This window comes from Oppia nitens, unplaced genomic scaffold, assembly GCF_028296485.1.
Source record: "Oppia nitens isolate AA-2021 unplaced genomic scaffold, nextdenovo-longstitch-racon4-pilon3 scaffold5_pilon_pilon_pilon, whole genome shotgun sequence".
In the NCBI taxonomy this organism is placed as follows: Eukaryota; Metazoa; Arthropoda; class Arachnida; order Sarcoptiformes; family Oppiidae; genus Oppia; species Oppia nitens.
In genome coordinates this window covers 2,047,348-2,069,730 of record NW_026533243.1, presented here as the reverse complement: position 1 = coordinate 2,069,730, position 22,383 = coordinate 2,047,348, and the positions used below count along the sequence as shown (strand labels likewise).

Genomic DNA, 22,383 nt, shown 5'->3' with positions numbered 1-22,383 from the left:
AATACAAAACTATCTAAAAGTTAGGTATGAGATAAATAGCAACTTTGGTGGCCAACAGTTATGTTCACAATAAAGGCGGTGTTTACACTAAATTTATCCAAACATTTATGATTTAATAATTACTTTAACAATATAAAACTGAGTATATTAAAAATATATAAACTTTTCAATAAAAAATATATTATATCATTTTTTAGGTATATTATTTTGTAGACATACACATATAATAAACGGTATAATAAAAATCTCGTAAAAAAAGTTTTCAAATACAGTTTATAATACAGTATAATATTTAAATACAGTATATAAAATATAACAAATGTTTTGCATAAAAATAATAATATTGAAAATTATTGTATTTATATGATTATAATTTTTAAAAATACGGGAAAGACTGTAGACGTCTGTCTACTCTAGAAAGTGTAATAAATAAAATTTAAAAATGAAAAGGTAATGTAGGATTGTTGTTAATTTTTTAAATTGAAATTTTAATATTTTAAACACTATTCCTAGATTTTTACAAATAAATAAATTTAATAAAAAAATATTTGTATAATTATAATTTTTTAAATATTAATTTTAATCTAAAATTTAATTAATAGATTTTTTTTATTATAACTCATAAATATTTTGCAATAATATTTTATCAATTCCGACATCCTCTTTTCATTATATGTTATATATAGTACAGTATTTATGATAAAGTAAATTGTATTTTAAATGAAAAGCAATAAATAAATAATTTAGTTAATATCATTTTTTTTTTGCTTAACTGTTGTTAACTGTGAGACAAAAAAGATTAAGATTTATATATATATATACTATAATTATTAAAAGTTATAAAAATGTTGTAAAAATAATTGTTTTTACTCGTAAACTAATGGATAAAAATAAGAAAACAAATTTTTATTTTTTAAAAAAATGTTTATAACTTTTTGTTTAAAACAATAAACTCAGTCTATTTTGTTACAATAAGTTTTATAAAAATTTATTTAAAAAACGTTGTTTTTTACTTTTCATTAATTTATTTAATTTAAATTAAAACAACATAAATTTAATTCAAATATTTTTGCAGCTGTTTTTTAGTTTAATCATTAAAACTATAATAGATTTTGTTGGACAAAAAAATGAATGATATTAGTTTATAAATGTAGATTTTATTAATTGGTATTTAATTTTGATTTATATGATATTTTTTGTGCCTACCGTTTCTCACAAATGATAAATACTAACAAAAATAATAACATATAAAATATCCGTTGATGTTTTGAATTTTGTTTTTCTGTGTCTAATTCTCGCGATTGTTATCTATCGTTTCCATCCGGAAATTAATGATTAGTCGACGATTAGTCTCTCCGAAAAAATAGCAAAAAAAATATTTTCAAAAATCTATAAAAAAAAATTGTATTTAAATAGTTATTTATATTTTGTCTAACAATTTATATGTAAAGAGATTGACAACCAATGAACATAAGGAGGATAATAATAATAATAATAATAATAATAATAATAATAATAATAATAATAATAAACAATATCTATTATAAGTTTTATAAGCAAAATTGACAAATATATATTTATATAAATAATAATAATAAGTAATTTTTCAATTATTTATTATAACAAGCTATTTATTATGAGAATACACTGCAAGAAAATGTGTTGTCGTATCTAAAAATACACAATAATATATCGTTATATAGATATATAGGTATATACTGTATATATATAAAAGCAATTTTAAAATATAAATGCCAACAATTATCCAAAATTAAACAACTAATTAGATAACTATTACTCGAAAGAAAATTCCCATTAAATATACAGTATAAGAGAGAGAGAGAGAGAGAGAGAGAGAGAGAGAAGCAACTGTTTAGATGTGAAGTAGTTTTTTCCTAACAAATCAACGGCACAGTCAGTCATTTGTAGTAATTTTGTATTCATGAGGACACCGACATTGCAGACCACAAACTATATATGCTTTTTAATAAATAAATATATATATATATATAGTAATGTATTTGAGAATTTTTTCATATTATGATAGCCTATTGCAGTTAATAGGCTTTCAAGTAATTTGGAGCTGAAATAAATACCAAAATGAAAATTAGTTATTATTATTATTATATTAAGTTTGTTGTGGTTGTGAACAAAACCAATGTATGTGTTTATTATATGTATTGCATCTGCTTTTTTCACCCAATTGTATGGGAGGAGACCTCATAAAACTCATTAATACGGAGTACAGTTGCTTATAATAAATGATGAGACAGACATAGAGAGAGAGAGAGAGAGAGAGAGAGAGAGAGAGAGAGAGAGAGAGAGAGAGAGAGAGAGAGAGAGAGAGAGAGAGAGAGAGAGAGAAAGGAGATACCAATTTCTCTATGATTGTAAAGTTATTTTTTCTTAATTAACTAAATGAAATTATTAAAATTATTTAAGTTTTTTTATGAATATTTTATAACAAATTAATTAACTCTTTGAAAATATCGTTTAATCATTTTTATTATTAATGGTTACCTATATAGAGTATATATATATATTTATATAAATAAGCAATTAGTTTAATATTTGATATATTATAAATAGTTCTTCTAATTTTTACAAATATATTTTATATAAATTCAAATATGCTTATTATTATTATCACTGTAAATAATCAATGGATAATAATATAGCAAATAATATAACATCATTAATACATTAAATTGTCGGACTATTAACAGTAAATATATTCACGAACCGTATGCTCTATTAAAACGGTTTGTATACTAGCTATCAGTCTCTCTCTCTCTCTCTCTCTCTCTCTCTCTCTCTCTCTCTCTCTCTCTCTCTCTCTCTCTCTCTCTCAATAATTTCGTGCTCACAATCATTACGGTCAGCATAACATTGAAGAGCACCGTTGTGTCTGCATTTGAGGTGTTTTCATAATGGGAGGCAATACATGAGTCGTCCAGAAATTTATTTACAAAACACTGCCATAAAATCAATTTCTGTTTCAATCAATTAGTCATTTCTTTTTTTTCATACAAATTATTGTTATTTTCTTTTCATGTTTTTTTCTTTTATTATTTTTGTTGGACATCTCTCTTATCGCATAAATTAATGACAAAAAATCATATATAATGTATAATACAATGAATGGACATCATAATTATCAACAATTTGTTTGTTAACATCAATTATTTTAAATAAATATTATACTACACCAGTATTAAGCTGCTTTTACATCTATCCATACATAATATAAATAATATCTATAGAAATATAAATTACAAATACATACATGTATAAATTGCTTAAAATGTTATTATACATATAAAATGTATACCAATTTAAATTATATGATCACTTTGTTTTGACTCTAATTATATCTGGTTTTTAATACCAATAGCTTAGACAGTGGTGGCTGAGAGTCTGGGATCAGTTGGCAATAATATTACAAATTATAGGTCTGGTCATTACAGTCACAACAAAAATAGTTATACATAGAGTAATGTATATATATGTTAATAATTGTCTTCAGTTAAGAGCAATGAATACATGTTATGCCTGACAGTAAAGAGGCTTATATTATATAATCCTTTAAAAATTAGTTATTAAAGAAAACAAAATGAAAAGTTGATCTCTCTTTCTCTCTCTCTCTCTCTCTCTCTCTCTCTCTCTCTCTCTCTCTCTCTCTCTCTCTCTCTCTCTGATCTCATAACAGTTTCAAAGAAGCGATAAAATAAAAAATATGTACTCTTTAGCCTTGAGATTGGAATCAGTCATCCCTTTCCTAAATAGAGAAACAATAAGATACTCCTATTTTGTGGTGCAGACTGTTTTCTCAAATGGCATATCCAGTAATTAATTGTTTGAACAACAAAACAAAAAATATTAAAATAAAATAATAAAACAGTCGTCAAGAAGTCGATGAATACATAATCATAATTATAATAATAACGAAATTTAAAGATTTGCTTTCAATCAGTTAAATACAATATAATTATAAAATATTTATTTTTTAAAAAATACATTCAACAATAAATTTGTGTTCAATATTTGTTATGAGAGAAAAACTTAATTAATCTTAAGTTTTGAAATAAATAAACTAATTATAAAATTATAAGTTTGTGTACTAATAATTATAATGTTTGGATAAAAACTTTTAAATGTTGTTTTATTTCATTATAATTATTTAGATTTTCATTTTGCAAAACACTGTAATGTATAAGTCAAGCCCAATAGCAATTAGATATGATAGCAATTAGTTAACTTGTAAGTGATTCATTCAAATTAGAAATTTAAAAAAAAATAACTATCAATGTAATTGTTTATGTTTATTTAAAAATAAAGTTTGCATTGATATTTACAGTATATTAAATATATACTTAATATTAAAATTAAAAATTAACATAGATTCATTTATGAGTCAATCCTTATATTTATTTTTAGTAAGACATTTTATCTATGATAATATTATTATGCATATAAAATAAAACATTTTTGATTAAATATATACTAAATTACCAAATTAAAATACTGTAATTATTGAAATAGTTAATTATTATACAAATAAATAATACACTACATTGTATGATATAATTTAGATATAATCATAATTTAATATTATTATTAAATTAAACACTGAAACATATCTTAAACATATATATTAACTAATTAAAATGTTTAATAAGATTTCCTCATTTTTTAGTTAAAATTTCGATTAAAGATCTAAATATTAAGTTTTTTAATGAGATTGAACTCAAATTAACATCAATGAAATAATTATAATATTGAACTAAGTTTTGCTATTTTTATATAAACATACAAACATTACAAACTTATTTATAATTTAGTTCCTATTTGTAATACAAATACAAATTTTGTATGTTATCTCATATATGAAGATATTATAAATTTAGTGATAATAATGGAGCAAAATATATGTAATTTTATGACAGATAAAGCAATTGATGATTTGTCTGACTTTTAGACAACAATATAACTATCAAAATGATTGTTGAGATGTACTCTCACTCCCACTTATATCACGATTTTTATATCTTTTTTACGGCAAATATTATATTATTTATATTTGTTTTGTCACTATATATTTAATGTCATTTTCAATGAAATGTTTGGGATATTTATTATTATCATTGTTTTCATAGGAGATTACTTGTCATTAATGGATATAAAACAAACAATTTTTATACCTCTATAATAATAAGATAATCATCATATATATTATTATAGATATAGACTCTATATATTATAGAGTAATATTGATTATATTATTGTAGATAATTTCTTAATAAATTAAATAAATAAATAAAATTATTAAACTTGTATTGATTTAATTTGATAAAAATTTTTGCTAATAATTTATTGAGCAATAAATAAAATAATTTATCACCAATTGTCAAAAATTATTAAAGTTTTAATTTATGAACAATGTTTCTCGTTTAATAAATAAGTAAATAAATAAATCATTATCAAAAAGATGTGTTTTATAATATTAAGTTAATTTAGTTTGAATAATAAATAGCATTTATCTTTACAGTATATAGGAATTAACTTTTATTTTATATATATTTATAATACATTTGAGGAAAATTAAAAATTTTCAAAATCTAAACTTCAACACTATATATCAATACTTAATGGTGGACCACATTAATGGGCACCGGGAGATTTTGGTAATAAAAATTAAAGCCAAATAACAGTGCAAATCGATTGCATGGCATTGCAAAAGCATTGCATGTGTGATGTTATTAAATGCTTATTATTATTATTTACTATAGCCTTAAGGTTAAGGCTATTGCCGGCTAATTAGCAACAAAATAGTTGATATAAAAGAAAAAGTGTCAGATATTTATAAAAATGAAGCAATAGTTTGGTGTATGTGTTTATGTGTGTGTGTATGTGTGTGTATGTATGTATGTATGTGTGTGTGTGTGTGTGTGTGTGTGTGTGCTTATGTGTGTATTTCAATTATGTGAAATAGCGATGACTTACCAATTGTGCTGATTTCGCGATCGCTATCAACAAGTTTTTTTAGTCAATTAACTTAAACTAACATTTAAACAGATAATAACAATAATATTGTTATTTGAATAAATTGGTGAATATTGCATGTGTTAAGTAATAACTGGAAAAAATCAATGTCTAAGTTGAGAGTCACACAAACATAGATATATATATACAATATATGTTTGCTATATAATGGTCTCACACGTCAAAGTCATGTATTCAAGTTGTGTGACATATATTTATATAAATACAGTCTATAATTTATTCAATTAAACTGATTGTATTAAAAAAAATTATGTTACAATACTTAATAATTATTATAATAATGATAACAATATTTTGTAGCAGTCGTTGTAATCGGATTACTATTAGAGATGACACGAAACAACTCTCATTGAACTTTCAAAAGACATATAATATCATCAGTTTTTAATACTATCGTATAATTTACAGTCCATTCGCCTCTCAATATTCAAACAAATACTGTCTCCTCTCATAGATTCATAAAACAAAAGTTTCAATATTATTATTATTATTATATTATTATTATAGTAATACAACGGTAGTGTATTAAGTTTTAGCTAAATATTATTATTCAAAAGCATATTATAATATATGTTTTATTTTATTATTATTTTTTTTCGCTGCAAATCAGGTATAATAATAATAATAAGACACATAGTATTTGCTATACATATGTTGTTTTGAGTGCTGGGAAGTAAAGGCGTGGCTATGAATAGAAAATTATGCAAAACTTCTCGTAAACTATTGGCTAATCATTTGCACAACAGTTACGCCTAATAATCGATGAATTAAAACACAGTTTTTTTCAAATGTTTACTTTTTTTTATATACAGTAAAAAAATTTAAAACTGCAATAATTTTAATCAAAATTTTTTAATATGTTTACAATAGAAAATAAAAATACTATTTCAGTGAATGAATTACTTTAATAGTAAAAAAATAGTAGTAGTAGTAGTAGTAATAATAATAATAATAGTAAATACTATGATATGATATATAATAATTTTTTATTCACATAAATCATATAAAACTTAATTGCAATTTTAGTTAATTATTATTGTAACAATTATAATTTGATGTTTACATGAAAATTATAGAAAAAATGTAAGATTTTACATAACTTCTAATCTAAAATTTCTAAAAAGTCAGATAAATATTTGTTTTATAATTTTCCAATATTAATATTTTTTAAATATTCATTTAAATGCAATTATATAAATAGTAGCAATTTGGTCATAATTATGATAGTAATAAATACAGAAGTATACAATTTATTGTAAAATTATATGTAAAATGTATTTATGATTTATTGGCTTATTAAGTAATAAATAATAGTATAATATATTATAATGGCTAAATAAATATCATATTTATTTAACACAAATTGTTGTCAAATGAAAAGTCAGAGTAATAATTGTTTGCATATTATTTTTTTTTTTTAAAGTGTAACATTTTATTTGGCAAATAATTACAGGAAGAAAGTGAATGAGTGGTCAATGATTATAGCATTGAATTAGAGAGACTCAGAGGAGAGGGAGAGAGAGGTATGACAACTGGTCTGACAGTTGTTTTCCCACTGTTTTTAAGGCAACAAAAAATATTGGGTTAGAAATTAAATACAATTTGCGTGCATTTAAACTCTCAGATATCACACTCGACATTATTATACATACAATACAATACAATTTGCTGATCACAACAACTAATGCATGCAAAACATAAGGACATATATAGTCATATACCTGTATATTGTGTCAGTAAATGTGTTTTACATTGTAATCCAATGTAATATAATATATAATAACAAAATATATACACATATTAAATTGTAGTAAAAAAAGATTACTATCAAAAATAAAAACAGATTTGCCATTCAATTAAATATTTATCATATGATATGATAAGTATCAGATAGACTAATGGTACTTAACAATTAACATTATTGTTGTAAATCGTTTTCATTTTAACACTTTTTCAACAAAAACTTTTAGACTTTTGATGATTATCTCATTAAATGCAAAACAATTACCATTAGATTGGATATGTGATAAAAATTTTTGTTTTCAATTATATTTTTGCATATAGATATGTTTTTTGTTTTGTTTTTTTGTGTCATTTTATATCATAACTATAAAATTTTAATTTATTAACAAATGAAATTAATTTTCATAATTACATTTACACTAAAAAACAGTAGAGAGAGAGAGAGAGAGAGAGAGAGAGAGAGAGAGAGAGAGAGAGACGACACTTGAAAAATCTGTACAATAAATAAAATTCAGATATTTCTGTACTGTAGAGACAAAACCAGGCATAAAGTTTATATACAAAATTAATATAAAAATTTTAATAATATAAAAATGATAGCCGGATATAACAACTATAACTCATTTACGCGTTTTTGGATAACTTATATTCAATATATATATATATATATACTGTATATACTATGTATACGTATCGTTGAGGACATGTAATTAAAATTATTTCTCGACTAAAGCGCTATTTCACAGCAATTCATATACTATACAATGAAATGGTGGCCAACTATCCTAATAGTGACTAACTCTCTCTCCCGGTATGGGTCTACCTATCGTTCAATAGTGTGTCTGTATGTGCCGTAAGTGTGTGTATGTGTGCGAAGTCGTGCCAAACATTAATATATCATTGAAGTCGTTATTTGGATGCAATTCATGCACAACACTACTCACAGTACATCAAAGCTAGAAAAAGGACTTTTTTTAATAAAAAAATATTCAATTTTGTCAATTTTTTTGCTAAATATTCAATTATGCTATATATGTGATTCAATTTGTTTTTTATCTAGTTCAAATTACATGGATATACTATATATATATATATATATTGTAGGCATTTTAAATAAAACTTTCTCATACATATACAAATTAATTTTTGTTGTTATTTTCAAGTTTTTTTTCGGTGAAAATTAATCTCAAAGACAACGTTTTCCTGTCTCATTTATTTCATAGTTTTTAAATTTTTTGTTATTATTTTTTGTAAAAAACATTGCTAGATAGTTTATTATAATGATTTTTCGTAATATTTAGTAATCAATTATATAACATCTATTTAATTAGTTGCACTAATAATGAAATTTTTACAATGAATTGCACATTGAAATCTGTTTGTTAAACGATTGGGCGTAATGTTTGTTTTTGTTATAAAAAAAATGAGTTAATGCAAAAACTTAAGTTCAACTAGAAATTTATTATAAAAAAAACTTATTTTTTATATTAACATATGATATTGGCATTCAAAACACAAAAAACAATATAGTAATTATACTGTATTTATGTGTTATACGATATATTAATAAATAAAATATAAATAAACATAGTTGAAATTGTATAAATAGCAATTTTATTTAATACAAAAAAATCAATTTTTAAGGTAAATGACACTAATATTGATTATTTTAATATAAAAATCAATAGAAATGCTCATTATCATATTGATATTTATTACATTATAATAAATGCTTTTTAATTTATACTGAGTAAATAAGATAAAAATAAAAATAATGTATATACTGCATAAAATATAGTTCAAGTGTATGTCAAAAAATATATTTATCATCCTATCAAATACAATGTAAATAAAATTTATTTTAAATTGTTTTTATATTTAATTGGATCGTCAATTTGAATATAATTATATTAACTCCTTAAGAATTTGCCGTAAATTATAGAGAAACTCAAGAATATTATGAAATGGATTGGAAATGGTTTTGTTGGAAATGGATGTTCAATTTTGGTACTACCGGTGCTTTTACTCACACAATCTCACGATAGCTTCAAATACATTGATAATAATTAGATATTTGCTGTAAAAATTATATGTGAAAAATTGAGAATTACAATCATAATAGTAGTAATAATAGCATACAATTGGTTTAAGATTTATTTTTTGTACAAACAAAATATCTTTTTAAAATTCTTTAAAAATTTATCATTATTATAACCTCTGTAAAAATTATTACAAGTAATAAAAGCAAATTGTAATTTTTTAAATAATTAAATGCACACAATATTTGTATAAAACAGTAAATTATATGTTATGTAATAATATAGATTCATTTTTTAAGTTATAAATTTTGTTAAATATGATTTTTGTTTTTTTTCATTTTGTCTAAATCTTATAACAAATTATTATAGTATATTTTTTATCTATAAATATTTGTTAAAATATTATTTTATAAAAATGACATTTTTGATTAATTTTTTGATTAATGAAAAACAAGTTTGAATATTTTAAAAATTTATTATCATTAATAATTTTATTGTTAATGTAAAGTATTATTAATGATTTTAATTATTAATTTTAGTTATATTTAAAAACTTGGAATTTTAAATATAACTGTATAAGTTGTAAATTATAATATAAGATATAATATGACTATAATATAAGATATAATATGACTATAATATAAGATATCACTATAATAAACAAATACAATAATTTAACAATAAACAATAAATGAAACATTTTACATTATGCTATAATAAAATTTAACAATATGTTACAAATTATATTTACAAGTAATATCACATTTATATTATTTACTTAATTAATTCGGAACTAATATTTAAAATTTAACTAAATTATTTTTATAAAAATATTCTATTTAATTCATAAATATGGTATTTTATTTTATTATTTATTATATTTAATGATAGTATATTATGCAATAGTAATTTTATGTAATTTATTGATTTACAATATACTGTATAAATGTTTCAATTAAATATATATATAATGATAAAATACATAAATTTATATTATATAGACAGAGGTTTAATGTATCAAATATTATAGTTGTCTAATAATGTAAGACAATATATATTTACAAATTAAAAGCCTGTGATTTTTTTTGGGTGTATATGAAAAGTAAAACAAATAGAGAGAGAGAGAGAGAGAGAGAGAGAGAGAGAGAGAGAGAGAGAGAGAGAGAGAGAGAGAGAGAGATAACTACACTGTTATTAATAATGAAAGTCATAGACCAGAAATATAAAGAATATACTGTATATACAGTATATCGTTGATACAGTATATACTTTACAATGTATTTAATATATATATAATAACCTATCGTATGAAATAAAATCGGTTCCCGAGAGTCAGTCTCTGGGAATCGACATAAAATAAGGCCTTAAAATGAAATAAAGTATATATTATTATTAGGAGTGCATTTGAGATTTGCAAATGAAATGAAAATAAGGGCGAGGTATTCATCAGTGATTATATCACTGTCACAATCCCTGTCCTCCACATCAGTCATTGATTTCATCGCCCAGTATTTTCAAATAAACATATAGTATTATCTCTAAAAAAAACTAGAAATTTAATTTTGTGTATCAATCGACTCGAAATTGATATTATTATGAATACTACAAACATATATTTCCATTGATAAATATTTTGATTTTTACTTTATTTTCAGTCTTTCTAATAATCCATTACTAATGGAAAGACTGACACATATCTATTGTACGTAAACAGTGTATAATGTATATATAAATTTATATACCGGTGCACACAGACATATATATATACAGTATATATAATTTATGTGTGTATTGCACCGGGAGATATATTTGCTAACTAGACAAATAAAGTTTTTGAGATATATGTGTATAATATCAATAAATGAAGGTTAATAGAAGCAATATATAATAGTATTGATATATTTATACCATGTTTTTAGTTTATGATTGCAAACCCAAAACCATTGAAACAATAATCGCGTGATTATAAACATAGAGACTATATTTACGTCTATCTGAATATATCTAACATTAATATATTTGCCATTTGTTTATATCATAAGAGAGTAGGCCTTAACGGGAGTCCAGTGGTCCCCTAAATGTCAATATATAATACTGTATTTATCACATTATAATGGAAATGGAAAATCATTTATTTGACTTTTAAAAGGTATTATTGGGACAAAACAATTATTTTATGCTTCTCTAACATTTGAGTTACCACTAAATAATTACTATATTTTGTGTATTTCTCTCAAGTTATTCACTCAATTAGCAAACTAACAGATCATTTACATAATAATATTTATAATAAGTTCTTACTATAATAAATACATATAATTATTATGTATCATTTTGTTTACAACATAAAATTTATGACATTTATCAATGAATGTTGTATTACTTACTTTCAGTTTTGTTAATGAAAACTTAAGTTTATTACATATCATTTTAGTATTGATGGTTAATAATTAAATAATAATATAAAATAATTATTATTGATATTTATTTTTATAGAATATATAAAAGATTCTGAAACAAACAAAATTTAAAAATATGATATAAATAAACTTAATTATAGAAAAATAAGTCAATAAGTTAGTGCAACTACTTATAGTCAATGTTAGAGTTTATATTTAGCAATTGTTTGGATACAATAGTCCAATAAATGTTAAGATTCTATATATGATAACTACTATTAGGGAAATGTCTTATTTGGCTTAATAAATGATAAGTTAAACACTGGGTATTGAATGTACAAACATATAGACATAATCATTGAGTAGTAATCAGACCGACAATTAACAGTTGAATCTACAGTCATAGAGGATGAAGACGTCAACTTTGGACATAGATTGGCCTCAAAAATAGAGAGAGAAAGAGAGAGAGAGAGAGAGAGAGAGAGAGAGCAAACAAGGTTTACTTTTTCAGAGAAAATTAGCATAAATTGCATGTTTATGTCAGCACTTGAGTTATGGCATAACAGTGCTCTTACTATAATAATAATGATAATACAATTATGGGCAAACAATTAGGAGTAAAGCAAAAATGTATTGAAAAATATAAGTGTAAAAAGTTATGAGCCGTCGGTTGTCTGCAGTGTTTCCCTTTTATTCAAATATCATATACTGTATATATATATTCACAAAAACATCAAAAGGATGACCATTTGAATCTCTCAACTCCTCCTCCAGGCATTCATATGTCAGATATATGTATAACTTGTGATATGTTTTACTATCACTTCTATAGCTTTAACTAATGGCAAACAAAAATCACTGAAAATAAAAACCTTAAGACATGTGTAAAAGTATGTCATTCATAACAATAAATAAATATTATTATTATTAGTAATAGTAGTGTATTGCTTATTGTTATTATTATGAGTTTTTTCTAAAATAGACAATTTGTTTGTCAATTGTTTCTTTTATTTTGGCAAATGGATTATGAATTGTAATGATAGGGTTAGTTAGCATATAGTGAAACCCGTTGATAAAGTAATTGAATGCCAGGAAATACAGTACATTGATATGCATACAAACATACTGATGGCTTTCTCTATGCAATTAACATAATTATTCTCCACCTGGTATTGCTTTTATCACAAAATATTGAATAAATTATTTATGATTAATAACTATATAAAAAAGGTCTAAAATTTTGTTAATAGATTTTATTCATAAATTAATTCAATAACATTTCGGTGAAAAAAATTACTTTTTATAACAAATAAAAAACAAATTTTAATAAACACTGCTATATATAGTTTACAAATAAGATTAGTTATTTTTTTTTAAAAAATAGTTGTTTAAAAATAAAATTCAATAGAATATTTGTAATTTTTTTGAGGGAAATGTTATTATTTTTATAATTTAAAAAAATTATTAAGATATACTGTATATTACACAGTATAAACATGTTTAGTATATACTGTATAGACAAACGTGATGTTTGTAAATGACTTTTGTGTGTTTCAATAGTCAAACTGATGTGTGATATCGACCTATTGGATGAACGGATGGTTACAAAAATAAAAGCACAGTTTTTACCGTTCAATTTCTGGTCTCATTCATCAAACACAGTGGCAAATGAGTTACTGTAACAACTGCTGGCGCCAACCAAACCACTCCATACCAGACCACTTCACCACTAGTTAACTAACATTTCTTTTTCAATGAGTCTTTATATTATATATACTGTATTACATATATTTGTTATGTATTTTCATATGTTATATACCGATAATCTTCATATAAATCTTATATTGCACTTATGTTTGAAATTTTTTATACTTATAAGTAATAATAATTATTATTTATTACAAGTGGCGTCACTATCATATTAAATAACAAAATATTAATTTAGTTGATGAATATTATGTTTGTAATAATAAAATATACTCTTTTATAGTATATACACTTAATATAAAAATATTTCATTTATTGAATACAATATATCGAAAATATTATATATACTAATTTTATAATCTTTATAATAATTTTAATGAGACATTGAATCTGAAAACTAAATTTCTTTATATTATACAAATGAATATATATACTATGAAAATAATTAATTAAATTTTTTATATATAAAAATCTTTATACTTATATAGATTAATTTTTATGTAAAATTATATAAAATTGCAATTATAGTGTACTGTAAAAGCAAAACAATTTTTGTGACTAACAGTCTATTAATACAAATTATTGTGGCACTAAACAGACAATTATATAAATATATAAAAATTGCCATCAATTATAGCCAATTTGAAGAGTACATCAACCAAACAGTTGGGAAAACTGTTTTTTTGCTAAAATAATGAATTTATAACAGAATTTATAATGAAATATACAACAGTTAATAGTATTTCAATAAATCGTCAATTTTAAAATTAATAAGACATTAGTTAGTAATAATGTATTATATTAAAACTATAATTTTTAATTTGAATTAAAATTATTTTAAAAATATTATTAAAACAAAATATAAAACATTATCTACTACTACGTTATACTGTATATCTATTATATTTATGATATTATTGAAAAATTTACAATAACTGTAAACTACATGAAATATCATAACATTTAATACGAAGTTTGCATTCAAATTAGTTTTAATAATCATTTGTCTATTTAGAAACGCAATGAGAAAATTAAATCTATTTTTACTATTGTAATACAACTAATGTGTTGGGAATATTTGGCATATAAATTGGTTTATACTGTGTATTCAATTTTTTTATTGTCTAACAATTTATTGTTTGGACCAATATTTTTATTTAATTTAAAACGTTTATCATCTCTCACACTATACAATATTAAGTGTACTGTATATTCAATATACACTAATATTAATGTAATTAGTATTCATTACATTAATAGTCTAACTGTTTTTTTATGTTTTGTGGCTAAATATGGTCACACAATGCATATGTAGTATACATATATGATATTATGTAATATTAAAAAATAAGTTTTAGTTTCCAGTGGTGTATAAAAGCGCAGAGCATAACACCTGCCTATGACTATCGGGATCTGAGACACGATATCCATCGGGCGGTTATCTCTTGTTGTTTTGGGTTTGGATTTAACAATATTACCCAAACATTAGTGGGTAACGCGTGAGTATCATATTATTTGAGCTAAATTGAGGTTCACCTCAGATATTAAAAGCCATGTTTTTTGATATAAGCCGACAAATTGACAGAAATATCATTGTTTTATATTAAATATTTGATTCAATATAAATCCTATCAAATTTATAGCTAAAGATTTTCCTTTTAAATAATTTATTCAATGTTTATTTTATCAAATCTTTATATTTAAATAGTTTTAAATATGAATACTTAAAAAAACAATGGATATATTTTTAATTAACATTAAGAGAAAATCTTATATACAGATATTAATTGTATTTAACATTAATTAAAATTATATCTAACTTTTTATATAGAGTCAAATATATAAAGGCAAACAAAAATTATGATTATATAGAAATTATATATTAATTAATTTCATATATAAAAATCTTATCATGACTTTCACATAAAACAATTTTTAGAAATTGCTTTTTTAATTAAATTTTTTGAAATCGTATATTAATTATGTTTGTCTTTTCTATTTATTTTTATTTATCATTAATATATTTTGCTTACTATTATTATTATTATTTTTAAAATAAAATATTTACTTGCTTAGAAACAACATAAATAATTTCAATATTTAAATACAAGTACTAACATATTATATGTGGCACAACACATATACCACAAAATAATAATAATAATAATCAATGCATAAAAGTATATTTATAAATAAAATTAATTGATTTGCAAAACTAATAATATGAAAATATCTAAACTCATATATTTATTGTCAACGAGTAAACACATATATAATTATATAATTTTCTATTGTTTCAATAAGAAATATAAATATTTAAATAATAAATTATTATGCTTAAATAGACTTATATTAATAAAGTAAAAATCAATAATACATACATAAACACATCAGCATATTATTATAATTATTGAAAATATATTATTATATTTAAATATAATAATTATCTTAAATAAGAGTCGAAGGCATTGAGTTTACATTCAATCGATTGACTGATTATTTTTCTTTTTTATATTAAAATAACTATAAATCTAATATTGAATATCATTGAAAACAATAGTATTTTGAGAAACAAATAAAAAATTGTTGAGAAAAAACTTTTCTATTAAAAACATATATTTTTGCTTTAAGTTTAAAACTAATAATACTGTATTAGTAATATATAGAATAAATTGTATATAAGTTATATACTGTATATGGTTTGTTAGTACTGTATCAAGCAATACATTTCAAGTACTGTATAGTATAAAAATAAAGTTGAATTACATAACAGTAAGATCTGAATATATACTGTATATATTGGTATATGTTTTGTGTGACTATATGTTGATATTTATTGCCATACAATAGTGTTTGAGATGGTGTTGGAGGAAAAGGTGCAAAATTTGAGTTAATGAGCGAATGCCGTGAGTTGTGGAGGAGGAGGACATTCACAAAATGTTTATATGAAGAGTAGTATACTGTTTATAAATATATATATATATATATATATATATATATATATATATATTGTACAATATATACTGGTTTTTATAAATATGTGAATTAATGCCTAACTTTTGTGCCGATACTCATTACTGTCATTAACATTGAATTAGGAATTTTTTGTAATTTTTTTATATGTCATTACTCTCTCTCTCTCTCACACACACACACACATACACTCACTTTCTTCTCTCTCTCTCTCTCTCTCTCTCACTCACTCACTCACTCACTCACTCAATCACTCACTCTCTCTCTCTCACACACATACACTCACTTTCTTTTCTCTCTCTCTCTCTCTCTCTCTCTCTCTCTCTCTCACACACACACACACACACACATACACTCACTTTCTTTTCTCTCTCTCTCTCTCTCTCTCTCTCTCTCTCTTAATTTTCAACCAATACTTTATTTATTAAATTTGTTTTAAATATTTTTGAATGTGTAATATCGTATATAGTTTTAAAATTGAAATACACTATAATCTTATCTTAAATAAATAAACATAATTCTATATTTTATTTCTAAATTCATGAATATTTGAACATTTATTTAATTAGTGTCTTAATTTAAAATTTTTAATTATAATAATTCAATACTTTGTCAAAATCTAATTATAATCACAACATTGCATAAATAATAATATGAAATTGCATTTAAACTTTTGAACAAACTTTCGGACATAATAGAAAAGATATAATACTTGTATTATATTTATGGTAAAAATTGTAATTTAATTATACAATGGGTGCGTAAACTTATAATATAAGGAATTGTTTTTTAAATAAAAATTAATTTATTAAACCAATACACTATAAAGATTTGATTGGTTTAATATACTGTATTGAGCTTGCGTTTAATTTTTAGTCCAAATAATAATATTATATAAAAATATTAATATTTTTTTAATTATTTTATAAATTTACTGTACTTTATAGATAGCGTTTCCATAACAAAATTCATTAAAAGATCTGACATTTATTCTTTAGTTTAATCCTATTCTACATTTTGATTCTCTATCCGAATCTGAATACAAAAATTAAAAATCCTTAATAAAAGTTATGAGAAATAAAAAGATTTAATAAAATTTACAAATTTTATTGAATCTGATAATTGCCTCTAAAATTGTAAAATCATAATATTATTGTCCACTTTAATCAATATTGTCTAATACTGTATATACAACTGAAATACAATTTTAATAATAATAAAATGTATTTTTTTTAATTTTATTTTGTCCATTATTTCGTATAACTATTAATATTTTAATTACAGTCAATTTTCTTAATATTTATTTACTTATTATAAGTAAATTGCAATTTTTACATTAATAATTGATGAAAATAAAAAATTAAAATAATTGGGTCAATATATTTTACAACATAAGAAAATTTTAAAAACTAATAATCATTATCTATAGGAAATTAAAGGTCAAATGTGTCGGTCTATAACTTATACAACACTATATACATAGTGGCCCACAGGCTTAATACATTTTAATAATTTAATATTTAAAAAAACTGTACATGGTAATTTATTCGAAAAAATTCCAAAATACTCATCAAAATATAGGATTTTTGTTGTTATACTTTTTATTTTAGTAATCAAATAAAAAATGATATAATTCAATAAACATTATCATTTTAATAAAAATGAACAAAATGTCGCCGCAAAAGTTAATTTAATTAAAACTATATCAATGACAACAATTATTTTCATTTAATTATTTAAATCCTATACAATGCGTGATATTTTGATATATATTTAAATAAATTATCATGGATAGTTTCTGAAAAATTAAAATGTAACAAAAATGTAGGCCTCACTGTATAATCAATTGATAGTTATATATATATATCAATGTCTGCTGCGATGATTACTTCTCGAATGATTACTTCTTTCAGGTGATGGACTTCTATTCCTTTTGGAATCAGTTCTGTATTCATGTCTTCCATGAGATCTTTTATTGTCTCTATCAGTGTATTTGTTTCGTTCTCTATATCTGTCTCTATCCTTATCCTTATTTCTATCGCTATCCCTATCCCGATGTCGATCCCTATGTTCCCTATCTTTATCTCTATCTCTGGAACGACTCCTTAGATGTCTAGAATGTCTGTTTTTATGGTGTCTGTCCCGTTCAGGTGAGTTATTACTCGACTTATGGCTAATCTTAGGTAACATTACCTGATACTCATCTTTATCGTAGACATAATTATATTTAGCATCAGTTCTCTGTCCTAACGCACTATTTTTAAGTCTAAACTGATCACCAGATTTGTCATCTTTTTTATCCTTAAAGTCTTTAACAATTGTCACTCCTTTTCCTTTTCCAAACCATTTAATCTTAGAAACTGATTGACTGAAGTCTACATGAATTCTTCGATCATCGATCAGTACGTTATCCATCTTAAAGTAGGCCTTTTCGCAGTCTTCTTCGTTGTCAAACTCGATGAATGCGTACTGAAGTGATTCACCAGATTTTTGATCGCGAATCACTTCACAGCTCACTATAGTTCCGAAGCGCGAAAATATTACTTCCAGATCGTCCTCACGGGTCACCGGATTTAGTTTACAGACAAAAAGTACATTTTCTGGTGGCTTAACCTCAGCGTCGGGTATATCGCCAATCATTTCTAAAACCAATGCTCTTTCTTTTGCTTCTTTATCTCGAATCGATTCATCTATTTCTTGTGCTGTCATACCATCCGTGTCATCAACATCTTCAAGAACACCAATTCGGTCTGATTTGAGAAACTCTTCGTTAATTTCGGGAGATTGCGGCGGTATTTCCAGATCTGAAAAGACAATACTATTAGTATTATATCTATAATATTACGGTAAATATATCGCTATAAATAACATTCAAATAATTATACTCTTTGGCTGCGGGAACGGGTCGTCCAAAATAACGGTATGAGTAATGAGAATGTCTTTATACGGCTTGTGATTGGTATCGCATAATACTTCGTTAAATTTGTCCAACACTTCCATACCTTCGGCCACTTCACCGAACACCGTATGTTTGCCGTCCAAGTAATCCAATTCGTCGGCCAGTGTTATAAAAAACTGTGAGCCGTGAAGTCCTTCACCGTTGTTGACCATCGAGACGAGGCCTTTGCGCCTGTGCTTGATCTTCGGTTTGGTCTCCATCTCAAACATGCGGCCATTTTCGCCGTACAATTGCAGAAATACAGAGTCACCTCCACTGCCAGTACCGGTCGGGTCACCCGATTGGGCGATAAAGTTGTGTTGAATGTAATGAAAGACACAAAAGTTATAGTATTTTATTTGACATAACTTTAAAAAGTTAAGACAACATCGCGGCCTCTCTTTGACAAACAGGTCGACTGTAATGTCGCCGATTGTCGTCTCAATGACCACTGACATCACACCCGACAAAGTGGTCAACGATTTATTCAAACAATAATTTATTATTAAATGTTTTCAATATATGTTTATCACAATAATTGTCAAACAATTTTGTAGACAATTTCTATTCAATTATTCACTCATTTATTCACAAACATTAACCATAAACTCGACGGACTGTTCATATAATACGTTACAAATAGTGTTAATCATTTAATTGTTTTTTTGGGATACAGTAATAAATTCATTCATAATTTAAAATTAATTTCTTATTTTTTTTAATTATTAAAATACAATTTATTTTTGTTATTTTAATAAAAAATGTGAATTTTTAAATATGTTTTAATTAATAATATAAACTATATAATTTACCTGTAAATATATGCACTAAAATTTTAAATCCCATAGTAAAATTTAATTATCTAAATATTTAAAAATATTTTAGATACAGGTACCGTAATTTAATTTGACAAATAAATAGTAAATAAATATATATTTTTATTGATATAAAATATAGGTATAATATATATACCGGTAATTATAATAATAATAAACATAGAGATATCACAAAATAAATGATATTTTTTTTAGACACTTTTATAAGTGTTAAACAATTCACTAAAATAGTAAACAACTTATGATTAAAACAAATCTATAATATTATAAGAGATTGCATATAAAAATATATTTTGTTGTAAATCATATAATTTTATAAAAATAATTATTATTTTTGTATTCAATTTACGATATATTGAATATAGTTTCAAACATATAATCCCCTAATTATTAATTTACAGTAATTATTATTATTGTTTAAGCCATGGATTATAAGTTATTATAATTTGTAGACTCATTCAGTAAACCAGTTGACGACTCGCCGGTCCAACCAAACCATAGCACCGATTGGTTCCTTACAATTGGGTGGCAATAACGCCAAATATGCGGGTGCATCGGCTCCCTGTTCAGGAGTCAGTACACCCTTATGTCGTGTCATATCTGTGTCCACATATCCTGGATGTACGGCATTCACTACAATATCTTCGCGTGACTTATCGGCATTCAGTTGTCTCTGTTGAATGAATGTCAGTGCCGTCACCGCCACCTTTGACACGGCGTACGTACTGTTTGGCCAACCTTTCTCTACATGTCTGCCATTATTGACATCTTCAAGATATTCATTAACTAAATCGAGTAACTGTTTGTCCGTCAGATTAGGATCAGCAAACCGTTTCCGCAGTGATTCACCTAATCATATAAGACATCAAAAGTGGTTAAAATAAATATTAAATTCAAGACATCGGCGGCAAAGATAAAACCTTTAATTTTGTTAAGCATTCCCAACGCTGACGACAAGTTAACAACTCTGGCGTGTGATCTGAGAATTGGTAACAACTTTTCGCATACACTTCGAGTGCTAAAGAAGTTGGTCCGCAATGTGTTGGCTGCCTGTTCGGTGACCGGAGCCGTCGAGTCGTATGGATAGGCAATGGCCGCGTTATTGACCAACACATCTAAGCCGCCGTAGTTGTCCATCAGATACTGTCTCAAATCGTTGATGGATTGATTGTCATCGATGTCCAACTGATGAAACAACGGTTTGTAACCCAAATCGTTGAGTGCTTTGATCGCCTCCTGACCTCTGGTCACATCGCGTGCGGTCAGAATGACATCGCCGTCAAAGGAATGACCGAACAGGTGTTTGACAATCGAAAAGCCGATGCCTTTATTACCGCCGGTCACGACCGCTACTCGTCGGGTATTCATTGTATTGATAGACCTGTTGTTCAAATCGGACACAAATGTGGCCAACAATTGATCGATAAAATTGTTGTATTGTTTGTAAATAAAAGTATTTTTATCACAAATAACGTAAAACTCAATCAATTTTTAAAAGTAATTCAATGTTTTGTAATTAAAATTGATTTATTAATACAATAATTGTTTGTTTAAATGTATTAAATGTTTAAATTATAAAAAAATTGTTTAAATACAGTAAACTTAAAATATATTAAACTTTTAAAATACAAAATCTCAAACATTTATTTAAAAAATTATACAGTTTATAAAGTTTTTAAGTTATA

General features: G+C 24.0%; 2 protein-coding genes across 2 annotated transcripts; both read right to left on the bottom strand.

Annotated features, from left to right (window-relative positions):
* Nucleotides 1–18,604: 18,604 nt before the first annotated feature.
* On the bottom strand, nucleotides 18,605–20,454 carry LOC128961856 (peptidyl-prolyl cis-trans isomerase sig-7-like). The gene is made up of 2 exons (XM_054308157.1): nucleotides 19,810–20,454; nucleotides 18,605–19,728 (listed from the first exon to the last, which is right to left on the bottom strand). Exons 1-2 carry the CDS (start codon nucleotides 20,318–20,320, stop codon nucleotides 18,791–18,793), a joined length of 1,449 nt encoding a protein of 482 aa, XP_054164132.1. The 5' UTR covers nucleotides 20,321–20,454; the 3' UTR covers nucleotides 18,605–18,790.
* Nucleotides 20,455–21,082: 628 nt separating this feature from the next.
* On the bottom strand, nucleotides 21,083–22,174 carry LOC128961050 (carbonyl reductase [NADPH] 3-like). Its single transcript, XM_054307258.1, has 2 exons — nucleotides 21,619–22,174; nucleotides 21,083–21,547 (listed from the first exon to the last, which is right to left on the bottom strand). Exons 1-2 carry the CDS (start codon nucleotides 22,064–22,066, stop codon nucleotides 21,153–21,155), a joined length of 843 nt encoding a protein of 280 aa, XP_054163233.1. The 5' UTR covers nucleotides 22,067–22,174; the 3' UTR covers nucleotides 21,083–21,152.
* Between the last annotated feature and the right edge of the window lie 209 nt (nucleotides 22,175–22,383).

Excerpts from the sequence above, each read along its gene's own strand:
- LOC128961856 (XM_054308157.1), bottom strand. The coding sequence starts at position 20,320 with ATGTCAGTGGTCATTGAGACGACAATCGGCGACATTACAGTCGACCTG. Across the intron at positions 19,729-19,809 it reads CCCGTTCCCGCAGCCAAAGA|ATCTGGAAATACCGCCGCAA; the intron begins GTATAATTATTT and ends TTGTCTTTTCAG.
- LOC128961050 (XM_054307258.1), bottom strand. The coding sequence starts at position 22,066 with ATGAATACCCGACGAGTAGCGGTCGTGACCGGCGGTAATAAAGGCATC. Across the intron at positions 21,548-21,618 it reads AATGCTTAACAAAATTAAAG|GTGAATCACTGCGGAAACGG; the intron begins GTTTTATCTTTG and ends TTATATGATTAG.